Consider the following 19,893-nt stretch of genomic DNA (forward strand, 5'->3'; position numbering starts at 1 on the left):
ATTTAATTTCTTAGTGCTCCTAGGTGTGATTTGATTCAGAGGACTGATTAATGCTAACCATACTCACAAGAGACATAGTATAAATCAGAATGCTAATTTATAAATTTTTAAAGTAAGGCATCTTTTAAAAAAGAATAAATTAGAAAAATTTATCAAAGTAATACATATACATGGTTAAAACAATCAAATGGTACCAAGACACATAATAAATTATTAAAAAACTGTCTCCTATTTCGTCAGCTTTTCTCTAGTAACAAACAACTGCAAAATTCCAGAATCTTACAATCTCAAACATTTATTTCTCACCCCTGTTACAGCTACAGGTGGGCTGCCATGGCCCTGCTCCAGCTCTGTTTCCATGTCTTCTCATTTCAAGACCCAGACTTGAAATAGCAGCCTCTATTTGGACATGCCATTATCATATCAAAGAGAAAAGGGCAAGGGGTGGTAGACGCATGTAACACCTCTTAAAGTTTCTATGGAACTGGCACATTATTGCTTCCACTCATATTCCATTGGCCCATATTCCAAGACATATAGCCAAGCCTGATGACGGGGCAGGAAATATTCCCCCCACAGGGAGGTACTACAAGGAATATGGCCAAAGACAGAGATACATTCATCTCTGGGATTGCTGTTCCTAGGGAGTTAGTTGGGAACAATCATACAGTCCACGACTGTATGTATTAAATATTATTATTTAAATGATATATGCAGATGATTTCTCAATTTATACATTTTAGATTTTGTGTAACAACTTCCTTTTATCAACAGAGTATTTAACATATAACATGGTCTCTCAGATCCTCCTTTTGCATAGAGATCTCCCTCTAGGTTTCCCTTCTTCAGAGCCCTTTTGTCCTGTTGCTCCGATCTGGATTGATTCTCTCTAGGTCTGATGTGCAGTAGTCATCCTTAGGTTTCTCTTCATTGTTCTTCTGAGTTTGATCCACTGTTTATTAGAACGTATGCTTTCCTCTTTCTTGGTTTTATCCCTTACTTTCATGGAGCATGTCCTCCATTAGCTTTTGAAAGGGTGTAAGAAATACATTTTCTGAATCCTTGCATGATTCTTGTTTTTTATTTCTGGAAGCTTATAGGACATTTTCTTTCTTCTAGTCTTCAAAATGTTACAAGTACCATATCTCACAACTATCAACTCAGAATGGATCCTCACATAGCTAAATGTAAATGCTGAAACTTTAAAACTTCTAGGTAAAATGCAAGAAAAAATCTTTGTGACCTTATGTTAGGAAATATTTCTTTTAGACACAAAAAAATGGACAATAAAAGAAAAACAAATTCATTAGACTTTTGAAATTTAAAACTTTTGCTTTTTGAAAGTCACCATTAAGAAAATGAAAAAGACATAGAATGGAAAAAATGATTTTCAATGCATATATCTGACAGAGAACTTGTATCTAGAACATACAAAGAATTCTTTCAACTCATAAGAGGACCATGAACTTATTTTTAAAAATTGGAAAAAGTTTTAAACACATACTTTACAAAATAAAATATATGAATGGTGTTAGACACAAGAAAAGATGCTCAGCATCATTAGTCATCAGGGAAATGAAAATTAAAACTACAATGAGATAGCAACCCACACCCATTAGAATGGCTACAATTAAGCAGACTGACAATACCAAATGTTTTGTCATAAGAATGTGGAGCTACAGGAAAGCTCACATGCTGAAACTGATTGGCAGTTTAAAAGTTAAACAAACTTATACATTATGACTCAGCCATTCTACTTTGGGTATGTATTCAAGAGAAACAAAAACGTATTCCACAAAACCCCATAAATGTCCATCAGTGGGTTCATAGACAAAATGTGGTATATCCATACAATGAAATATTTCTCAGTAATAAAAAGGAATGAAATATTGATACATGTAACAAAATCAGTGAATTTTAGTCATTAAAAATCTGAAAGAATCCAGGCACCAAAGAATATATGTTACAGGTTTCTGTTTATAATTGGAGAAGATACAAACTAATCTAAAGTGACAGAAAGTAAGTCTGTAGTTGCCTGTGGCTGAGGTGAAGGAAACATCACTCCACTGCAAAAGTGCGTGAGGAAACTTCTGTGGGATGTAAATATTCTGTATCTTTATTGTGGCAGTGTGTCATAGGTATATGTCTGTGCCCAAATCCATCAAATGGTACACATTGAATGGACTAATGCAGTTTACTATACTTAAATTATATGTCAATAGAGCTGATAAAGTGAAAAAATAATTGCATGCATATATGAATTTATTAACAGCATCTAGTAGAATTATAGTTATCAATTTATCATCTTAAATTCTCACTAGCTGTTAGAGGTTGTATTACAAGGAGAATGGTGCATTTAATTTGTAATTGGTTCCATATAATTAATTCTAAAGCATTTCACTATAATATAGATTTAGTAACTCTTTAGATCCAAAATTATGTTTTGCATATAGATAATAATGTATAATATATATATTTCTCTAATTGTAAAAGTGTTGGGTTTATATGATAGTTATATATATAGGTCTTGGATAGGAATCTCTAAATATAGAATTTGATCTGTATTCTCATATATTACAGGTACAACTTATGAAAAATTAAAAATATGCAGTAAACTAAAAACTTTTATGACATGACACAATTGGAGATTTAAACTGATGTGATATTTAATATTAAAGAATTATTAATATTTTCTAGATATAATTGGGCTGTTACTTTTTAAAGTCCTTATCTTTTAGAAATACATACCTAAATAAATATAATTTCTGATATTTTCTTCATAATAATACTAGAGTGGGGAAGTGGGTGGGCACATAGGTAAAACAGGATTGGTTATGACTTGATAATTACTAAAGCTGGATGATGGGCACAGGTACTTGGGGAGGGTGAAGGAGCTTATATTTTTCTGTTTAAATTTGTATATGTTTGCAATATTCCACGATAAAAAGATGTATATATCTTCTAACATAGCAATTTCACTTCTAGGAATTTATCTTAAGGAACTTCTCAGGAGTATGAACAAATAATCCATGATAATGTTCAATGTAGTATTGTTTATTAATTGGAAACAACTTAAATACTTAATAAGTTTTTAGTTTAAATAAATTAATACATTTGTATGATATAATACCACATGGAATTCAAAATTATGTCAGAAAAATAAGTAATAACATGGGAAAATATTTGTGATATATTTTTAAGTAAAAAAAAAATTACACACTTTAAAACGGGATGTTTATAAAAATCTGTTTAAATGATATAAAAAATAAATTATATTTGTGTGTAGGGTGTGTATGCATGTATGTAGAGTGAAACACTGGAAGGATATATTATTATAATTTATATCTTCATAATTTTCAGAAATACCTTTTTGGCAATAGAGTCTGTCTTTTTTTTAAATAAAAAAGGTTGAATATTTTTGCTTTAATATGTTGACAGTACAATGTGGTATAAAATTTCACTGTAAAATATTTTATTATGTTTTATTATTTGGTTATTTGATTTATTATTTGGTTATTATTTATTTTTGGTTGAACCTCAGTGTCTAGCATACTGCTTGGCACATAGTAAACTCTCAGAGTAGATTGTTTATTCAGTGAATGAACATTAGGGTTGATATTTAAAAATTTTTTCTACTTTAAAATTTTCAGTCTTTTCCTTATTTTCTTTGAAGAGCATATATAGTATTACTTTTTAAATCAGAAATTCACTATTCAAAAGTGAACAGTTTTGACAGGCAAAGGTTCTGCTCCTCTACTCTGAGATGTAACAAACCAAAATGTCCTTAAAATTACATATAAAATCTAAAATGTAGATATTTGTTCAGCATCTTTTTATTTTTGTTTCTTCTAGTTTCAGCTCTCCAACATCTTCAAATAAAGAAGTGGTTATGAACAATGGTAAGACTTGTGATTTCCCTTATGATTCCTTTGGGGGTGGAGGAGGGGTTCTGTCTGTGATGGGCTTCCCTGAACACCAGTACTGGCATCAGCAGTCTGATATGAAAATCTCTGAAACTACAGTATTCTAAATTATGAGCCAAAAGAGACTTAAGCCTGTACTTAGCATATTATTGTCACTCAATTACATTAATAAATATATGACACTTAGCCTTCGTACTCATATCATTTTATTTGACAGATCAGCAGAATAATGGAGGAATGAAACCAGTGCAGGATTTCACAACAATACGAATCACACAGGTATGAACATGTTAGGAAACTAGATTGTATCATAAAAAAAAGTAAACACATTTCAATCAGGTCAGAGCCACTGTGAAAATATAAGTAATAATTTTATTAATAACTAACATTCTTGCTTGAACTTTAGGTAAGGAAATGTATTATGGTAATCTTATAGTTGAGAAAACACTAAAGTTTCACTTGCTGTCATATACAGTATTTTCATTACAATATTCAGTTTTACTTTTGTTCCTTTCCAGATAGGGTCACTATAGTAACAGTTTATCTTTGGTTACTGGTAAACTTGGGTTGTTGCTGCCTGTTCAATTTCTCTTTTATCTCTATTTACACTGGAGTAATTGGTATGGAATACTTGCTCTAGATAAGTGGATCTTCTTTCGGATAGAGACCTGCCTTTATGATCTCCAGAGTGACATACTGAAGTGCATTGTCTTGGGCTTCCTGGAAATCTGCAAAGGTTTCATAAGATGTAGAATAAGGTTAGAATACCTTGCTAGTTTATGTATATTAAATGACCTGGAACTACACTGTCCAAGACAGTAGACACTAGCCACATGCTGCTATTTAAATTTAAATTCAAATTGGATAATGTTAAGTAAAATTAAAAATTAAGCTCCTCAGTTGTACTGGCTACATTTCCAGTGCATAATAACCAATATCACAGGAAGTTCTGTTGGACATTAACGGTCTGGAGAATTACGCTTGATTTTCAGAAACCTCTTGTTTTCTTTGTTTAACATATTAATGAATTTATTTAAAGTTCTGAATTATTTGGGTTCTTATGATATTATTTTTTGAAAAGATTACCGCCATTAGTTTTAAGGCATGGTGAACTTTAAAAAAAAATTAATAGACTTTTTTTTTTAGTAGTTTTAGGTTTATAGAAAAAACTGACCACAAGTACAGAATATTCCCATATACCTCTCCAGTCTGCAGCCCCCACCCCTGCTAATTTCCCCTGTATTTAAAATCTTTCATTAGTGTGATGCATTTGTTAAAACTGATAATCCACTACTGATACATTATTAACTAAAGTCCATAGTTTACATTAGCATTCATTCTTTGTCTCGCACATTTTATGGGTTTTAACAAGTGTATAATGATATCTATCTACTATTACAGTATTATACAGACTAATAGTTTCATGGCCCTAAAAATCTGGTGCACTCCACCTATTTATTCCCTCTTCCTCCCCCAGCACGGTGACTGGTGACTTTTTAAAGTCATTATTGCTAATATTATTACTTTCAAAGTTGGTTTTTGGTTTGTTTGTTTTTATAATTTGGTCCTTTACATTTTTGGTGCTTTGTGGAACTGGATTCATGTGCCTTTCAGGTATACTATCATTTTTAGGCTTGATAGGTCCACCCATCTTTTCCCCACAATAGCATGGACTCTGAAGCTAGCAGAGTTTCAACAGGTTTTGAATTGGCTCTTTTACTTCCAAGAAGCCTTTTGTACCATGGATACAAATTCGTATCTTAAATTTCATTTATTTGGTTAATTAGGCTCTCAATTACAATCTGAGCAGACAAAGATTTAGAAAAAGAACCTTGGAATGCATTCAGCCATCATAGCCTGGTTAATGTCTCTGTGGATGGAATTCCTTGCATTCTCTTTTGGGCCAAAAGAATAACAATTAAATTTAAGAATCAGACCTGGCTGGACCTTACAGATGAAGCCATTGGCCACAAGGCGACAGTGGACGCTGGCAACTCAAACTGCAGTGAAGGAAGTGCCATGTAACTTGACTGCTTTGCCGGAGCAAGCCCTTAGGGCGAGTGTAGCCTGTTAACTGGGTGGTCCAGTTTTCTGTCATTTCGGAAAGTAGAAGTAGCTCCTTTGTACATGACCCTGACATACATTTCTGAGGAAACGTCTAATGTCTAAAATGAAAGAACAAGTCAGAAATTAATTTTTTTAATTTCTTATTTTTTTTCCCAATAATTTTCTTCTGAACACTTTAGCTAATTGTCATAATACTTTGTGGAAGTTCAGGATTCTGAAAATGAAGTTTCCCAAACTCGTTCTGAAAAAGAGAAAGGATTCCAGGCTCTATGTCAACTCCAAATGTGAGGTGTCAAACTACTTTTGTCCTAGCAGGAAGGAAATTGCATATCGGTGAGCAGAGTCATACATATTCTAGTGGGTGAAACAAAGAAAGCTGACTCCATCTAGCCAGGGCAGATATTTGATTCTAGGAAGTGTTCTGAAGTTATGGAACATTGCCTGTTTGCAAATGTGCAAGGGTAACTTTGAATGGCCAAATTTCAGAGAATTCTTTAGGACATTTAAAAAATGATTAGAATAATTATTTTTGACTTGAGATAAGCAGATTAAACAACTATCCCTATCGAAGAGGAAGTCAATTTCCAGTGCCTTTCTCTGCTTTTCAGCCATCCAAGCAGATATTTTTTGCTTGTATTTGTTTTGGTCCAGAGGGAGGAAGTCTGGCATGTCCCACTTGCTTTCTATAAAGCTCCTTGCTTTCAACATTTGTTGGCATAATGGAGGCTTTTGGAAGATTCTCTGCATTTGTTCTGGCCTGGTTTAGATGGGCAGAATGCTTTGTATAAACCATAACATGCTCTGTGTTTGTGGTGTGTGTGTGTGTGTTTCTCTGTATTATTCTTATATACTTTGGTGGGAACACTTCTTTATTTCTGAACTTTACTTCTCATTTAAAAATTATTGATGATGGGTAAAAAATGGATTATATTCATGTATGCTTACAAGTTACATTACAAGTTTTAGTAAGTATGTTGCTATTCACAATGACTGTCTCTTATCAGAGAGCTAGGGAATTGTAAGCAAAATCCAGAGTCCTCCCGGATTTGTTTATTCTGTTACAGCATAACTATCAAAGAGACTCCAGCATTGCTGAGAGCTCAGGACTGTTTCCTCAGCCTCTAATTAATTCCCTACAGTGCTCTTTATTTGTGGTCAGCTGCGGGGAGAGAGGCTGATTGCCTGGGGATAGTCTTGCCTGTCCATGGCTGACTGGCCCTCCTTGATTCCATTTATCCTGACGCCAGGGAATTTGTGGGGTAGATCAGGGCACCACAGCTTTTTGCTGGACTTTAGAAACCTTGATTATCACTGGGAACCTAGAGACAGAAAGAATGAAAACTTAACTTCTAGGCCCACTTCTGCCAGTGAGCTCTGTGACTTTATAAACAGGAGCCACTCTAAGATCATCACGTGTGAGATGGAGATGGTGGCATCTATTACTAGCAGCTAACAGGACTGGAGCACTTGGAATTGGCCAGGCACCTTGTGAGGACTTCACAGGTATGTTATCTGTTATTCCTCACAATGCTATTGCGAGTTAAGTCCCTGAGTCACAGGTACAGTTATCATCGGTGTTTCAGGTGAGGGTGAGCTTAGGAAACTTGTTAAGATCATATAGCCTGTATGGTAGTAGAGCTGGGGTCTAAAACATCTTTAACAATGCCATTTTCCCTCCTCTCTCTTGGCCCTATCTCATTGCAGTGTGAAAATCAAATGAGGAAATGTATGCATGAGAACTTTGCCAAGTGCTACTCAAAGTATAAGATACTAATGACAACTAGAGTAAAATAGTGTCTAGTTACCTGGTAGAGAGGCCTAAGGAACCTTTGGTTTTCATAATACACAAGTTAATGATTTTTTTTTTCTTTGTCACTGCCCAAGAATTCTAGTGGGTGAGTTCTGAGCGTGTATCATCCACATTTTAGAGTCCTGCTCAGGTGAGTGTGCAGGCATCCTGGAGAGCCCTCCCAAGGGCATGAGGGGGAGGCTTCCCAGGATGTGAGGCATTCAAGGACCAGCTGCTGAGACTGTCCCTGATTCCTGTGAATTGCGTAGATTAGTGAGATGCCTTTGTTATGCTGGCAAGGAAATCTTATATTCAAGAACCAGAAAGGGAGTTGCGGAAAGAACAAACCCAAGCTAAGACATAACCATGTAAGGTCAAAAGCACAGATTTTAAAAAAATGACCATATTTTAGTGCTTGGAAACAAAATGTTCAGGGAAAGGCAAATTGTTGGCAGACAGATCTGCTACAGAAGTCTTTTTAAATAGTGAAAGCCTTACAAACAGAGCATAATCCCAGCATCTGTGTGTATTTTGAATTTAGGCAATTAAAGTCTCAAGAATTCAGAATCTGTTTTAAACATGGGAGGGTAGGGCGCTTGGAAGAGTAAATGAAGCTCTTTTTTGAGTGACTCCCTAGGTTGTATTTCCCCTTTATGGTGCAGCATGTGGTGCAGTGCTTGGCACATAAAAAAATCTCACTGAATGATTGCTGAATTTGCTTTGTTGAAATTGGGCCTCATGTTCTTTACTCCACAGCAGAGCATGTTAACAGCTTTCATTGAAACCAGGACTGCTGGAGAAAGCTCTTGGGACATCAGAAGCATGGAGGCCATTGAGCTGCTCCACCAGAGATTCGGGTGGGCGCAACGTGGCTTTGCTTGGAGCTTCAGTTCATTAGCTGGAGAGCCAATTTGTGGGTAACTAAGCTATTCTGATTCCTTGGAAGAACCAGAGAACTTCTGTTAGAGTAAGTGACCAGTCAAATTTATAAAGTACAATCCAAGAAGTGCACTTCATTTCTTTAAAGTATTTTCAGTAATTTGTAACATTATCAGAATATTGTTAGAGAAAAATCCTCTTGAAAACTTGCTTTACCGAGTAAATTAGCTTATAAAGTGTTTGTAAATGAGTGCTTCTAAGGTACCTAAGCTTATGATGTTAGGAAATAAAGATATTTCTTTTAGTGATCTTATTAATATGGTTAATTTTGTAAATACTCCTTCCCTTTCTCCATAAGTAGTAGGAAGATAAATGAGCTCAGTCACTGACATTTCTATTTCTTGATAAGTGGGACCAAATTGATGAAATTATATTTGTGTGATTTTTTTCAAATTTGTAATTGGACATTTTATAACCACCTACTTTGGCTTTTTTGTTTTTATAATGTATATTGAGGTGTTATAACTTCAAGACATTATAATGTCACATATCAGCGTCATCCTTTATATATTTAAATTTCTCACATTTTCCCATTTCAATTGTATTTAGCTTTTCATCATTCTTATTTTTCAACCTTTTTGAAATTTAAATGAACTATAATAAACTGCACATATTTCAGGTATACAATTTGGTCAGTTTTGACATATGTTTATACCTGTGAAACCATCATCACAAGCAAGACAGCAAACATTTTCATCACACTCAGAAGTTTCTTTGTGCCCCTTGGTAATCCATCCCTCTGCCATTCCCACCTTTCTAGGTAACCACTGTTCTGCTTCCTATTGTTATAGATTAGTTTGCATTTTCTAGAATTTTATATAACTATAATCATACAGTGTACGCTCTTTTTTAGTTTAGCTTCCTTCACTTAGTATAATGATTTTGATATTCTTCTACATTATTGCATGTGTCAAAGGAGTATTTCTTTTTACTGATGAATAGTAAGTATTCCTTTGTATGGATATATCACAACTTATTTATCTTGATGGAAATTTGTTTTTCCTCCAGTTTTTAGATAACTTTCCAAATAAAGTTGCTGTAAATATTCATGTACACGTCTTTATAGGAGCATATATTTTCATTTCTCTTAGGTGAATACCTAGGAGTGGAATGGCTAGATCATATGGTATGTGTATGTTTAGCTTATTAAGAAACTGCCAAATGGTTTTTTAAAGTGGTTGTAGCGTTTACCTTTCTACCAGCGCTGTATGAGAGTTCCAGCTACTTCACATCCTTACCAACATTAGGTATGATCAGTGTGGGACTACAGAGAAAATATTATTATGTTTCTGTATGGTTAGCAATTTCTAAACAAATTTTGCTCGGACCTGGGTTAAAAGATAAGTCTTGGAGTTAGTAAGGGATGTACCTCCTCACAGGAATGTGATTACATGTCAAGGAGTAATGAAACTCAGCACCATTGAGATATTCCAGGGCTTGGAAACCCAGAGAAGCTTCTTATCGTCTCCTTGGAGACTTTATTTACCTACATGGGTATTAGACATGCACCCATTTGTTTCCTTTATGGTGAGCTGTTTGCTCCCATCCAAAGGCTATTAAAATTCATACACTTTTATTTTTCCAAGGAAAATTTCTGACACTAAAGAAGCAGATGTCTTTCTCCTTCTCTCAGGAGTTGAAGGAGGAACGACTGTCTCCTGTATGAGCTCCCAGGTTCATAACTTTAGTGTTCCTTACCTGTGTTGTAAATCCCAGTATGTGTAGGATGGCATCTGGCTTTCAGCAGGGGAAGAATTCGGCTAAAAGGGGAACCAATGTGGTTATTGCTCTGGGTTAGTGATAATCTATCTCCCCTCCAGGAAATCTTGTGTTAATGTTCCAAATAATGTGAATAAATATAGATACTAACAGCTTAAGAGTGTTTTTTTTTTTTTTGAAAAAAGTTTTAACCATACTGATTACTGTACTATGGCATCATATTGTGGTTTCATTTTATATTTGCTTGATGACTAATGATATTGACATCTTTTTATGTACTTACTGGTTATTTGTATATCTTCCTTTGTGAAGTGCATGTCTTTTGAACACTTTAAAGTTGGGTTTTCTCCTTATTATTGAGTTGTTAGTGCTATTTGCTGTATTTTGGATACAAATTCTTTGTGTATATGTGTTGTGAATATTTTCTCCCATTCTGTGACTTGCCTTTTTCGTTTTCTTAACAGTATCTTTTGAAGAGCAAAGGTTTTTAAAATTTGATAAAGTGCAATTTATCAGTTTTTTATTTTATAGTTCATACTTTTACATTTTTTCAAGAAGCTGTTTCTTACCCCAAGATTGCACAAATGTTATTTTATGTTTCTTCTATGTGTTTTATAGTTTTAGTTGTTACATTTAGACCTGTGATCCATTTGGAGGTAATTTTTGAGTATAGTGTGGAGTAAGGGTTATTCATATTTTGATGGACTGTGTTTCTGTTTTCTAAGGTTGTCTCTGAAGTTTGGTGATGCTGAAAATCCCAGAGGTATTGATATAAGGTAGGTATGGATAGCACTTTGGAATGTCATAGGTTCAGCACTTCAGATTAGCTCCATATAATTTATTCATTCAACATGTAAGTATCAAGGGACTGCTGTGTGTCCAGTATTGTGACACATGAAATGCCACATTTATCTAATTACACTGAAAAGTCAGTGATGTTATGATGGGATCCTATAGTAATACTTTCTTTAGTTTCTACCAAAGCAACTATACTTTTTCCCTCTTCCTTTAGCGGCCTAGAAAATACATGAACCTGAGAATGTGATACCTCTTTCCTCTGAGCAAAGAATAAGATATGTTTAAAGCTCCAAAACTGAGGCTCTAGTTTGAAGTTATTTTCTGTATAGCTCCTTACAACTGAGTCACACTTATCATTTAACTGTAACTAAAAATTCTCTGTTAGCTGAATTCCCCAGCAGACAATCAACATAGGCCTGCATTTTTCTGTTTATGTATGGAATAATGCATCTGCCAACGTTGGCTTATCCAAGCAGTTAGGAACTGCTCCAGGGGTGGGGAGCAATCTGAAAGCATTAAAAATTTTTTCTTATAAAAATATAATGTTTCCTTTCCTATAGGAGCAACCTTTTAGTGGAGATAAGCAGCCGTGTCTTTAACATTTCTTGAAAAACCAGAAGGATGTGCTAGGGCAGTCTTTCCTAAGCTGTGTTCTATGGAACACTTTTGCTCTGTGTAAATGTTTATAATATTTCCAGAAAAGGGGTCCTGTGGTGAAACGTGTTTGAGAAAGACTGCACAGCGTGTCCTCTTGGAGATTCACGGTATAAATCTGTATGTTGAAGTTTCTGTGAAGACGCGCTCTTAAGGAAGATTGCTGCACTTGGTGACTTTGATTAACCTAGCATTTCCTGTCTTTTCTTGTTGTTGTTGATGGTTGTTCAGCAGTTAGTTGTGATTTTGGTGTTTTCGTAAGAGGAAATGAGCTCAAGTCCTTCTACTCTGCCGTCTTGTCTCCAGTCCCCCTTTCTTTCTTTTTTTTGCCTCTAACCTAGCATTTCCTATGTTTAACCTTGGAAAGCTCTTTCCTCAACATGTGCCTACATATCATGGGATACGAGTGTTTCACTGGTCATAATTTAGAACATGCATGCCATCTTCTTTCAGAGACACGTTATAGAATCTCACAAGGTGACCAGACACATATACATATTTGTTTGATATAGGAATGGGGAATATTTTTGATTCAAATAGCACCTGTTAAAAATTTTTCCCTAGAGGAAAGTAGCTTTTTGATTATTATTTTTTCTGATGGTAAAGCTGTGTGGCTGACATTGTCAGTGTACCTTGTCTATATCCTCTTGGGCATTTCCATTTGAGTGCACTATAGTCCACCAGCTCAACTTTTTTTTAAAAAAATGATTTATTTATTTATTTAAAGATTTATTTATCATTTATTTATTTATTTTATTTATTTTTGGCTGTGTCAGGTCTTAGTTGCAGCATGCGGGATCTTGCATTGCGGTGTGTGGGCTTCTCTCTAGTTGTGGAATGCAGGTTTTCTCTCTTTAGTTGTGGAGCGCAGGTTCCAGGGTGCATGGGCTCTGTAGTTTGTGGTACGCGGGCTGTAGTTGAGGCGTGTGAGTTCAGTAGTTGTGGCGCACAGGCTTAGTTGCTCCATGACTTGTGGGATCTTAGTTCCCTGACCAGGGATCAAACCTGCATCCCCTGCATTGGAAGGTGGATTCTTTACCACTGGACCCCCAGGGAAGTCCCCACCAGCTCAAGTTTAAACTTCCAGCCTTTCTTTGCCTAAAAGCTTTCTCTGGCCAAAGGGGCCCACTGCCTCCCATCTGTACCCCAGCAATGACTGAAAGAAGTCTGTAAATATCCTAGCTCCCTCACCCTCGGGTGAGATAACTCAGAGGTGTGTGTTCTACGCTGTCTCCCAGGATTCCCTGTGGGCATTATGCCCCTGTCGCTCATGGTGGAAGCTTGCTTACCTTTGTCCTTTGGGGCTGCCTTCCATTCCTCTGTCATTTCTCTTCTCTCTCTTCTACATACTTTTGTTTGTTTGTTTTTATTTGCAATACTTCATTTAAAAATTTTTTTAATTGAAGTATACTTCAACTATAGTTCATTTACAATGCTGTATAAGTTTTGTACAGCAAAGTGATTCAGTTATACACACACACATATATGTGTATGTATATATATATATATTCTTTTTCATATTCTTTTCCATTATGGTTTATTTCAGGATACTGAATGTAGTTCCCTGTGCTATACAGTAGGATCTTGTTGTTTATTTATTATATATATAGTAGTTTGTATCTGCTCATCCCAAACTCCTAATTTATCCCTCCCCACCCCTTCCCCTTTGGTAACCATAAGTTTGTTATTTATGTCTGTTAAGTCTGTTTCTGTTTTGTATCAGTTTTTAGATTCCACATATAAGTGAGCATTTGTAGAGACGTGGATGGACCTAGAGACTGTCATACAGAGTAAAGTAAGTCAGAAAGAGAAAAACAAATATCGTATATTAACACATATATGTGGAATCTAGAAAAATGGTACAGATGAACCAGTTTGCAAGGCAGAAATAGAAACACAGATGTAGAGAACAAATGTATGGACACCAAGGGGGGAAAGAGAAGGGGTGGGATGAACTGGGAGATTGGGATTGACATATATACACCAATATGTATAAAATAGATAATTAATGAGAACCTGCTGTATAACACAGGGAATTCTACCTCACTTTGCTGTACAGTAGAAACTAACACAACATTGTAAAACAACTGTACCCCATTAAAAAAAAAAAAAGAATACTACTCAGCCATAAAAAAGAATGAAATAATGTCATTTGCAGCAACATGGATGGACCGAGAGATTATCATACTAAGTGAAGTAAGTCAGAAAGAGAAAGACAAATGTCATATGATATTCTACGTTTTTTGGATGACTAAATTCCCCAATAAATTTGGGATCACCTCCACAAAATACTTGTATTCACATCCTTGTCTCAGGGTCTACTTCTGTAGGAGCCCAAGCTAAGACAAGGTTATATATATATCTGTTGAAAACTGAAAGATTGGAAAATACTGAGCTATAAAAAGAAAATGAAAATCATTCATAATCCAGCCACCATTGGTCATCACAATTAACATTTGTTTTTTCTATTTTTACTTTTTTTTATTGTGGTAAAAGTTACATAACATAAAAGTTACAATTTTAAAGTGTTCACGTCTGTGGCACTTAGTACATTCACAATATTGTACAACCATCACCTCTGTGTAGTTCCAGAGCATTTTATCACTCCAAAAGGAAACTCCCTACCCCTTAGCAGTCACTCCCCATTCCCCCTCCTAGCCCCTGGCAACCACCAGTCTGCTTTCTATCTCTGGATTTGCCTGTTCTGGACATTTCATATAATGGGATCATACAACATATGACCTTTTATGTCTGACTTTTCCAACGTATCCTTTTAAAAGAGCAACTTGGAAGGGCAGGAACAGAAGTAGGCACTGAGCTGTTCCATCCACTTCCCTCCCTCCCTCTCCTTGTTTAACAACAGGCACCCTGTGTGGTTGCCAGGGGCTCTCCTGGGCTGCTGGAGCACCCTTTGCCTGCATGTCCACCAGAGGGCCAGACATCCCCCAGGGCAGCCCTAACCAACAGGCGTTTCCAGATATCCCAGCAGGACAGAGCCAAAGTCGCCCTCCAGGGACCCTGCTGGATGCACGCCCTTACTTGTTCTCCCCTCCCTCCGCCTATTTCACATCTTTCCTCTCCTGTCCTCCTGGGATTTTCTTAAAAAATCACTTGCCCACAAATCCTTGCTCAGGCTCTGCTCCAGGAACCAGCACAGGTTTGAGAGGCCAGGGCAGAGGGTTTCATGTCCCCCAGGCCCATGGGCGTGCCATTCCTGCCCTCAAGTGGGCCAAGAGACACAGAACCAAAGACCCTGTGGGCTGGACAGCTGTTTGGCAAAACGACCCGGTGTTTTCACCAGGAAGGATTTTTTCGAGCAGTTCCGTTGGTGCATTAATGTTCCCACCGCACTGAGGCTGTGTCACAACAGCCTCAATCTCAGGCCATTATCTGAAATAGGGCTGCAAACAATGTGGCGGGCTCCACCCCAGCCCTGAGCACAACAGAAGTCACTTCCAGGGAATCCAGAGCCAGCCTGCCCTTTCTGGGAATGGCTTGTCTCTCCCATTGCCCTCTGGAACAGCTGACTCCAGAGTCCAGATCTGAGATGTCCACCACCTCCATCCTTCTGGCCTTCAGCATTCTCGGTGGTTTGTTGCAGTGGGCGGGGATGGCCAGACTCAATTGCATCCCTCAAAAAACCTTTCTGTATCTGAGTCAGGAGCCCAGGGTGAGCAGGGGCTGTCCCAGATAACAACGAATGTTTTATAACACCAGGCCAGCACAGAGCATTCTATTTAAACGAGCACAACCTATTTTACAGATGAGGAAAGCAAGGCCCAGTTGGGTTGTTTAACAACACTTACCATACCACTAATAAGAGCTGTATTTCTGAGAACTCTTTTGGCTGCATAAAGTCAAAAGGTAACTGATTAATAGGATTGAAAGTGTTAGCTTCAGACACTTAACTTACCTCACCAGGGCAGCATCTTTCTCCATCTCTTGGCTCTGCTGTCCTTGTGTCAGTTTCATTCTCAGGCTGGAAAGATGGTGGCCAGCTGACAGTTATCCACTTAAGCAACATAAAAGAACTCTGTTGTAGCACAGCTTACATCTTATTGACCCAGCCTGGGGCATATGCCTCTCTCTAAACCGATCACAGTGATTAAAGGGCCACAATACACTGATTGACAGGGTCTGGGAGACCACTGAGAGGGGAGAGGGTCAGCCCTATACACACCAAGATGCTGTTCCCAGAAGGAGCAGGAACATAACCTACAGGTGGGCAGAGCCAGGATCAAAACCCAAGCTTTCACCCTGAGCTATACTGATCTCAGCTGCTTTCTTTTTCTTTTTTCCATTTAAAAAAATTGAAATATAGTTGATTTACAATGTTGTTAGTTTCAGGTGTATAACAAAGTGGGTAATCATATTAACATTTTGATCTGTCTTTCCAGAATTTTTTTCTATGCAGTCACACATTTTTAATGAAAAAAGTGATCATGACATATGCATGTTATAACTTTTTTATTGCTAGAGAATATTCCATTCCAAAATGGCTAAGAGTAAGGGCTCTGGTCTCAGATGGGATTCTAAGCCCAGCTCCAGTGCTTACTCTCTGAGTAAACTTGCACAAGTTAGTTACTTAACCCTTTTGTGTCTTAGATTCCTCATCTGCAAAATGAGGATAATAATATTCTCTATCTCATGGTGTTGTAGTGAAGATTAAATAAAATATACATAAAGAATTTAGAGAGATGCTTGACACATAGTAAGAGCTATTTTATTTTTGACCATTATTTATTTAGCTACTTCTATATTATTGTCCATTTAGTTTTTCTCAGTTTTTTTGCAATAATAAAATTATTTTAATTTTAAAAAAGAAAAAATACCCAAGCTTTTTGTGTTTTTCCTTTTGTAGGAATTTGTATTGCTCACTTTGGGGCGTTCTCCTGTTACTTGCTTTCATTCCCACCCATCAGGAGGCTCTTGTTCAGAACTAGAAAGTAAAAGCCTCTCTCTGAGCCAGTTCTACTACCTGACAAAAGAGGGCGCACTTGTACTGTTCGTCAACAGTGTCCTGCATCAGCAAATGTAAAAGTGCTTTGGGGGTAATACTGTTTTATAATCATTGTCAGATTCACCCTTACCAGTTACAACAAATTGTCCATCCAGAGCTGGTTTAGTTTGCACCGAGTCGAGGTTATTTTCAATAATTCAATTCCAATAACTTTTAATGCAACTGGCATGTTTGCTCCATCAAGTTACTCCTACCACTGCCAACGCGTCAGCAGCCTGCAGTGGTATGATGCCCTTTTGTTGCCCAGCGACACCAATGATATGTCAAGCCTGTGGGAGGTCACTTTTGTTGATTTCCAGGTAATAAACTAAAGCATATGCTCAATGCACCTGTGTGTTTGGTGCCAAAGAAATTCTGTTTGTTTGAAAACATAGATGTTTAAGGAAAAGAGAGGAGTAGATATCTTTAAAATTATATTGGTATGAATTATGTTCTTTATCTTCTAAGGTATGAAATAGGATAGGATCAAGTATTTCCTCTTCCTGCACAGTGATCCCCCTGCCCCCCAGAAGGACTTTCTTTTATATAAAGGTTTATCCAGTCACTCATAATTATCAGTGAGGAATGCCAGCAATGTAAGCCAGAGTGAAGCTGTGGCATGAGCCCAGTGACTGACACTTCCTGGAGCAAGAGGCCCTTCTGGGGAGAGGAATTGTCGGACAATTATTTTATTTCCTTCAGGGAGAGGAGCAGTGATCCTATCAGGGCAGATACGAAGTACATCTAAAGTGTGAGTGACAGCTTTGGCATTTAGCATAGGAATGGAACTGTCAGCCAGGGAGTCAAAAATATCCTAAAGATCCTCTTGAAAGTATTTGGGGAAAGGCATAGAGGCATAAGAAGTTCCTTTTCACCAACAGAATCTCGGGCTGAGAGACATCTGTCAACTTCCTCTGACCTGTTTACCTGTGAAAAAAGCTTAACTTGTTCTTCCAACTCCCTGAAGTAGGCAGGGTTTTACATGTCCCTTTTATGGGTTCTTCCCAATCTTTTCCACATAAATATATATTTATTCCCCTTCCCCCCAGGTTGGAGAAGTGTGGTGAGGTAGTTTGGGGTAGGGAAGGAGTTCGCATTTTGGAGTTCGAAAGACATGGTTTTGAATTACTTATCAGCCACTTGGGCAAGTTACTCCACCCTCTCGATTTCTGACCTATCTTTATGGATGTAAAGAATTCATGGCCTAATATATATGTGGCAACACCCAGGACCGTGTTAGGCATGGATTAACAATAACTAATACTTATGAGTCCTCTTTGTGTGTTGGCACTGTTGTAGTTATTTTACATATTTTGTCTTCAAAACTTATCATAATGCTGCAAGATAGCTGTTATTATCCCTCTTTTATAAATGAGATGACTGAAACTCTGATGATTACATAATTGTTCAAAGTGATATAATTGGTAACTGGTAGAGGCAGAATTTGAATTGTGGACTGGCTCCAAAGACAATTTATAATACATGTAATATATATATATATTTATATAATATTTATAAAGTATATATTATATCTATTTCTCTCACACTTTTAAAAGAGAAGTAGGTGGAAAGGGAAATGAGGAGGTAATAATGAAAACAAGGAATAATCCACACATAATCTTGCCTAACAGATGAATTGACTGATTTATATCTCTACCTTGTTCCAGAAATGACTTACAATGACTTATAGAAATACTTCAAGAAAAATAACTTTGAAAAATGGGCAAACCACTTCACACCCATTAAGTTGATCATTATAAAAAAAAAAAAAATCCCCCAAACTGAAAATAACAGCTATTGCAAGGATGTGGAGAAATTAGAACCCTTGTACATTGCTGGTGGAAATGTAAAATGGTGCAGCCACTATGGAAAACCGTATGGTGGTTCCTCAAAAAATTAAACATAGAATTACCATGTGATTCAATAATTCCACTTCCGATTATATACCTAAAAGAATTGAAAACAGAGACATGCACATATATTTGTGCATCCATGTTCATAGCAGCGTTATTGACAGCAGCCAAAAGATGGACATAACCCAAATGTCTGTCAGTGGATGACTGAAAACAAAATCTATCATGCACATACAATGAAATATTATTTAGCCTTAGAAAGGAAGGAAATTCAGATAAATGCAACAGCATGAATGAACCTTGAGGGTATTATGCTAAGTGAAATAAACCAGACACAAAAGGACAAATATTTGTATGATTCTACGTATGAGGTACTAGAGTAGTCACATTTGAAGACAGAAAGTAGAATGGCAGTTGCTAGGGGCTGGGGGAAGAGGGGACTGGAGAGTTCGTGTTTAATTGGTACAGAGTGTCAGTTTTGCAAGATGAAAAGAGTTTTGGAGATGGATGGTGGTGACGGTTGCACAATGATGTGAATGTACTTGATGCCCCTGAACCGGACACCTAAAAATGGTTAAGATGGTAGATTTTATGTGTATTTTACAATAAAAAGTATAAACCAAAAAATGGGAAGACATGGGATTAAGGAAAACAAAAGGAGGAAAAGATCAGCTAAACCACTAGTGAAGTTGGTACACAAAACCATGAGACCATCTGTCTGCCCTGACTGGAAGCAGCACAGTAATTTCACTCTGAAGCTCTTGAGCAGCCAGCATAAGAAAGAATCACCCTTTACGTGTTCATGGGGTTCATAAGACTACTGAGAATGTGCTTGTGAGGAGCACATTCATCCCTGGTGTTGTGCAATGCGTGACAGCATCCTCAGCAGCAGCCTCATGGGGGACAGAGCACTGGGTGTCAGAGGTGGACCTTGTAAAACACTCTTCATGTGGACAGATACAGAATCAAGCCCAGTCCAGGGAAGAGGTAGTGCTGGTGGTGATGGAGGTTAAGGTATGCATACAAAAGGCTGCGTTCCACATCTACAGCTTTGCTGATCTATCTGGTTTATTCTAGGAATAAAGTATAGAGTGATGTCACATGCATGGCAAACTCAGGTGCCTCAGGTGAAAGCTCACATGCCTCAGGTGG

General features: G+C 37.0%; 1 protein-coding gene across 1 annotated transcript in view; it reads left to right on the plus strand.

Moving 5' to 3' along the window:
• Positions 1–19,893, plus strand: part of LOC115847330 (V-type proton ATPase subunit S1-like protein) — a 56,378-nt gene that overhangs the window by 17,237 nt on the left and 19,248 nt on the right. Inside the window, 6 exon segments of the mRNA XM_030847055.2 lie at positions 3,853–3,899; positions 4,141–4,202; positions 5,711–5,737; positions 5,739–5,944; positions 11,163–11,213; positions 16,968–17,208. Of these exon segments, the coding sequence (XP_030702915.2) occupies positions 3,853–3,899; positions 4,141–4,202; positions 5,711–5,737; positions 5,739–5,944; positions 11,163–11,213; positions 16,968–17,208 (634 nt within the window).

Source organism: Globicephala melas, chromosome 3 (assembly GCF_963455315.2).
Source record: "Globicephala melas chromosome 3, mGloMel1.2, whole genome shotgun sequence".
NCBI classification, from domain to species: Eukaryota; Metazoa; Chordata; class Mammalia; order Artiodactyla; family Delphinidae; genus Globicephala; species Globicephala melas.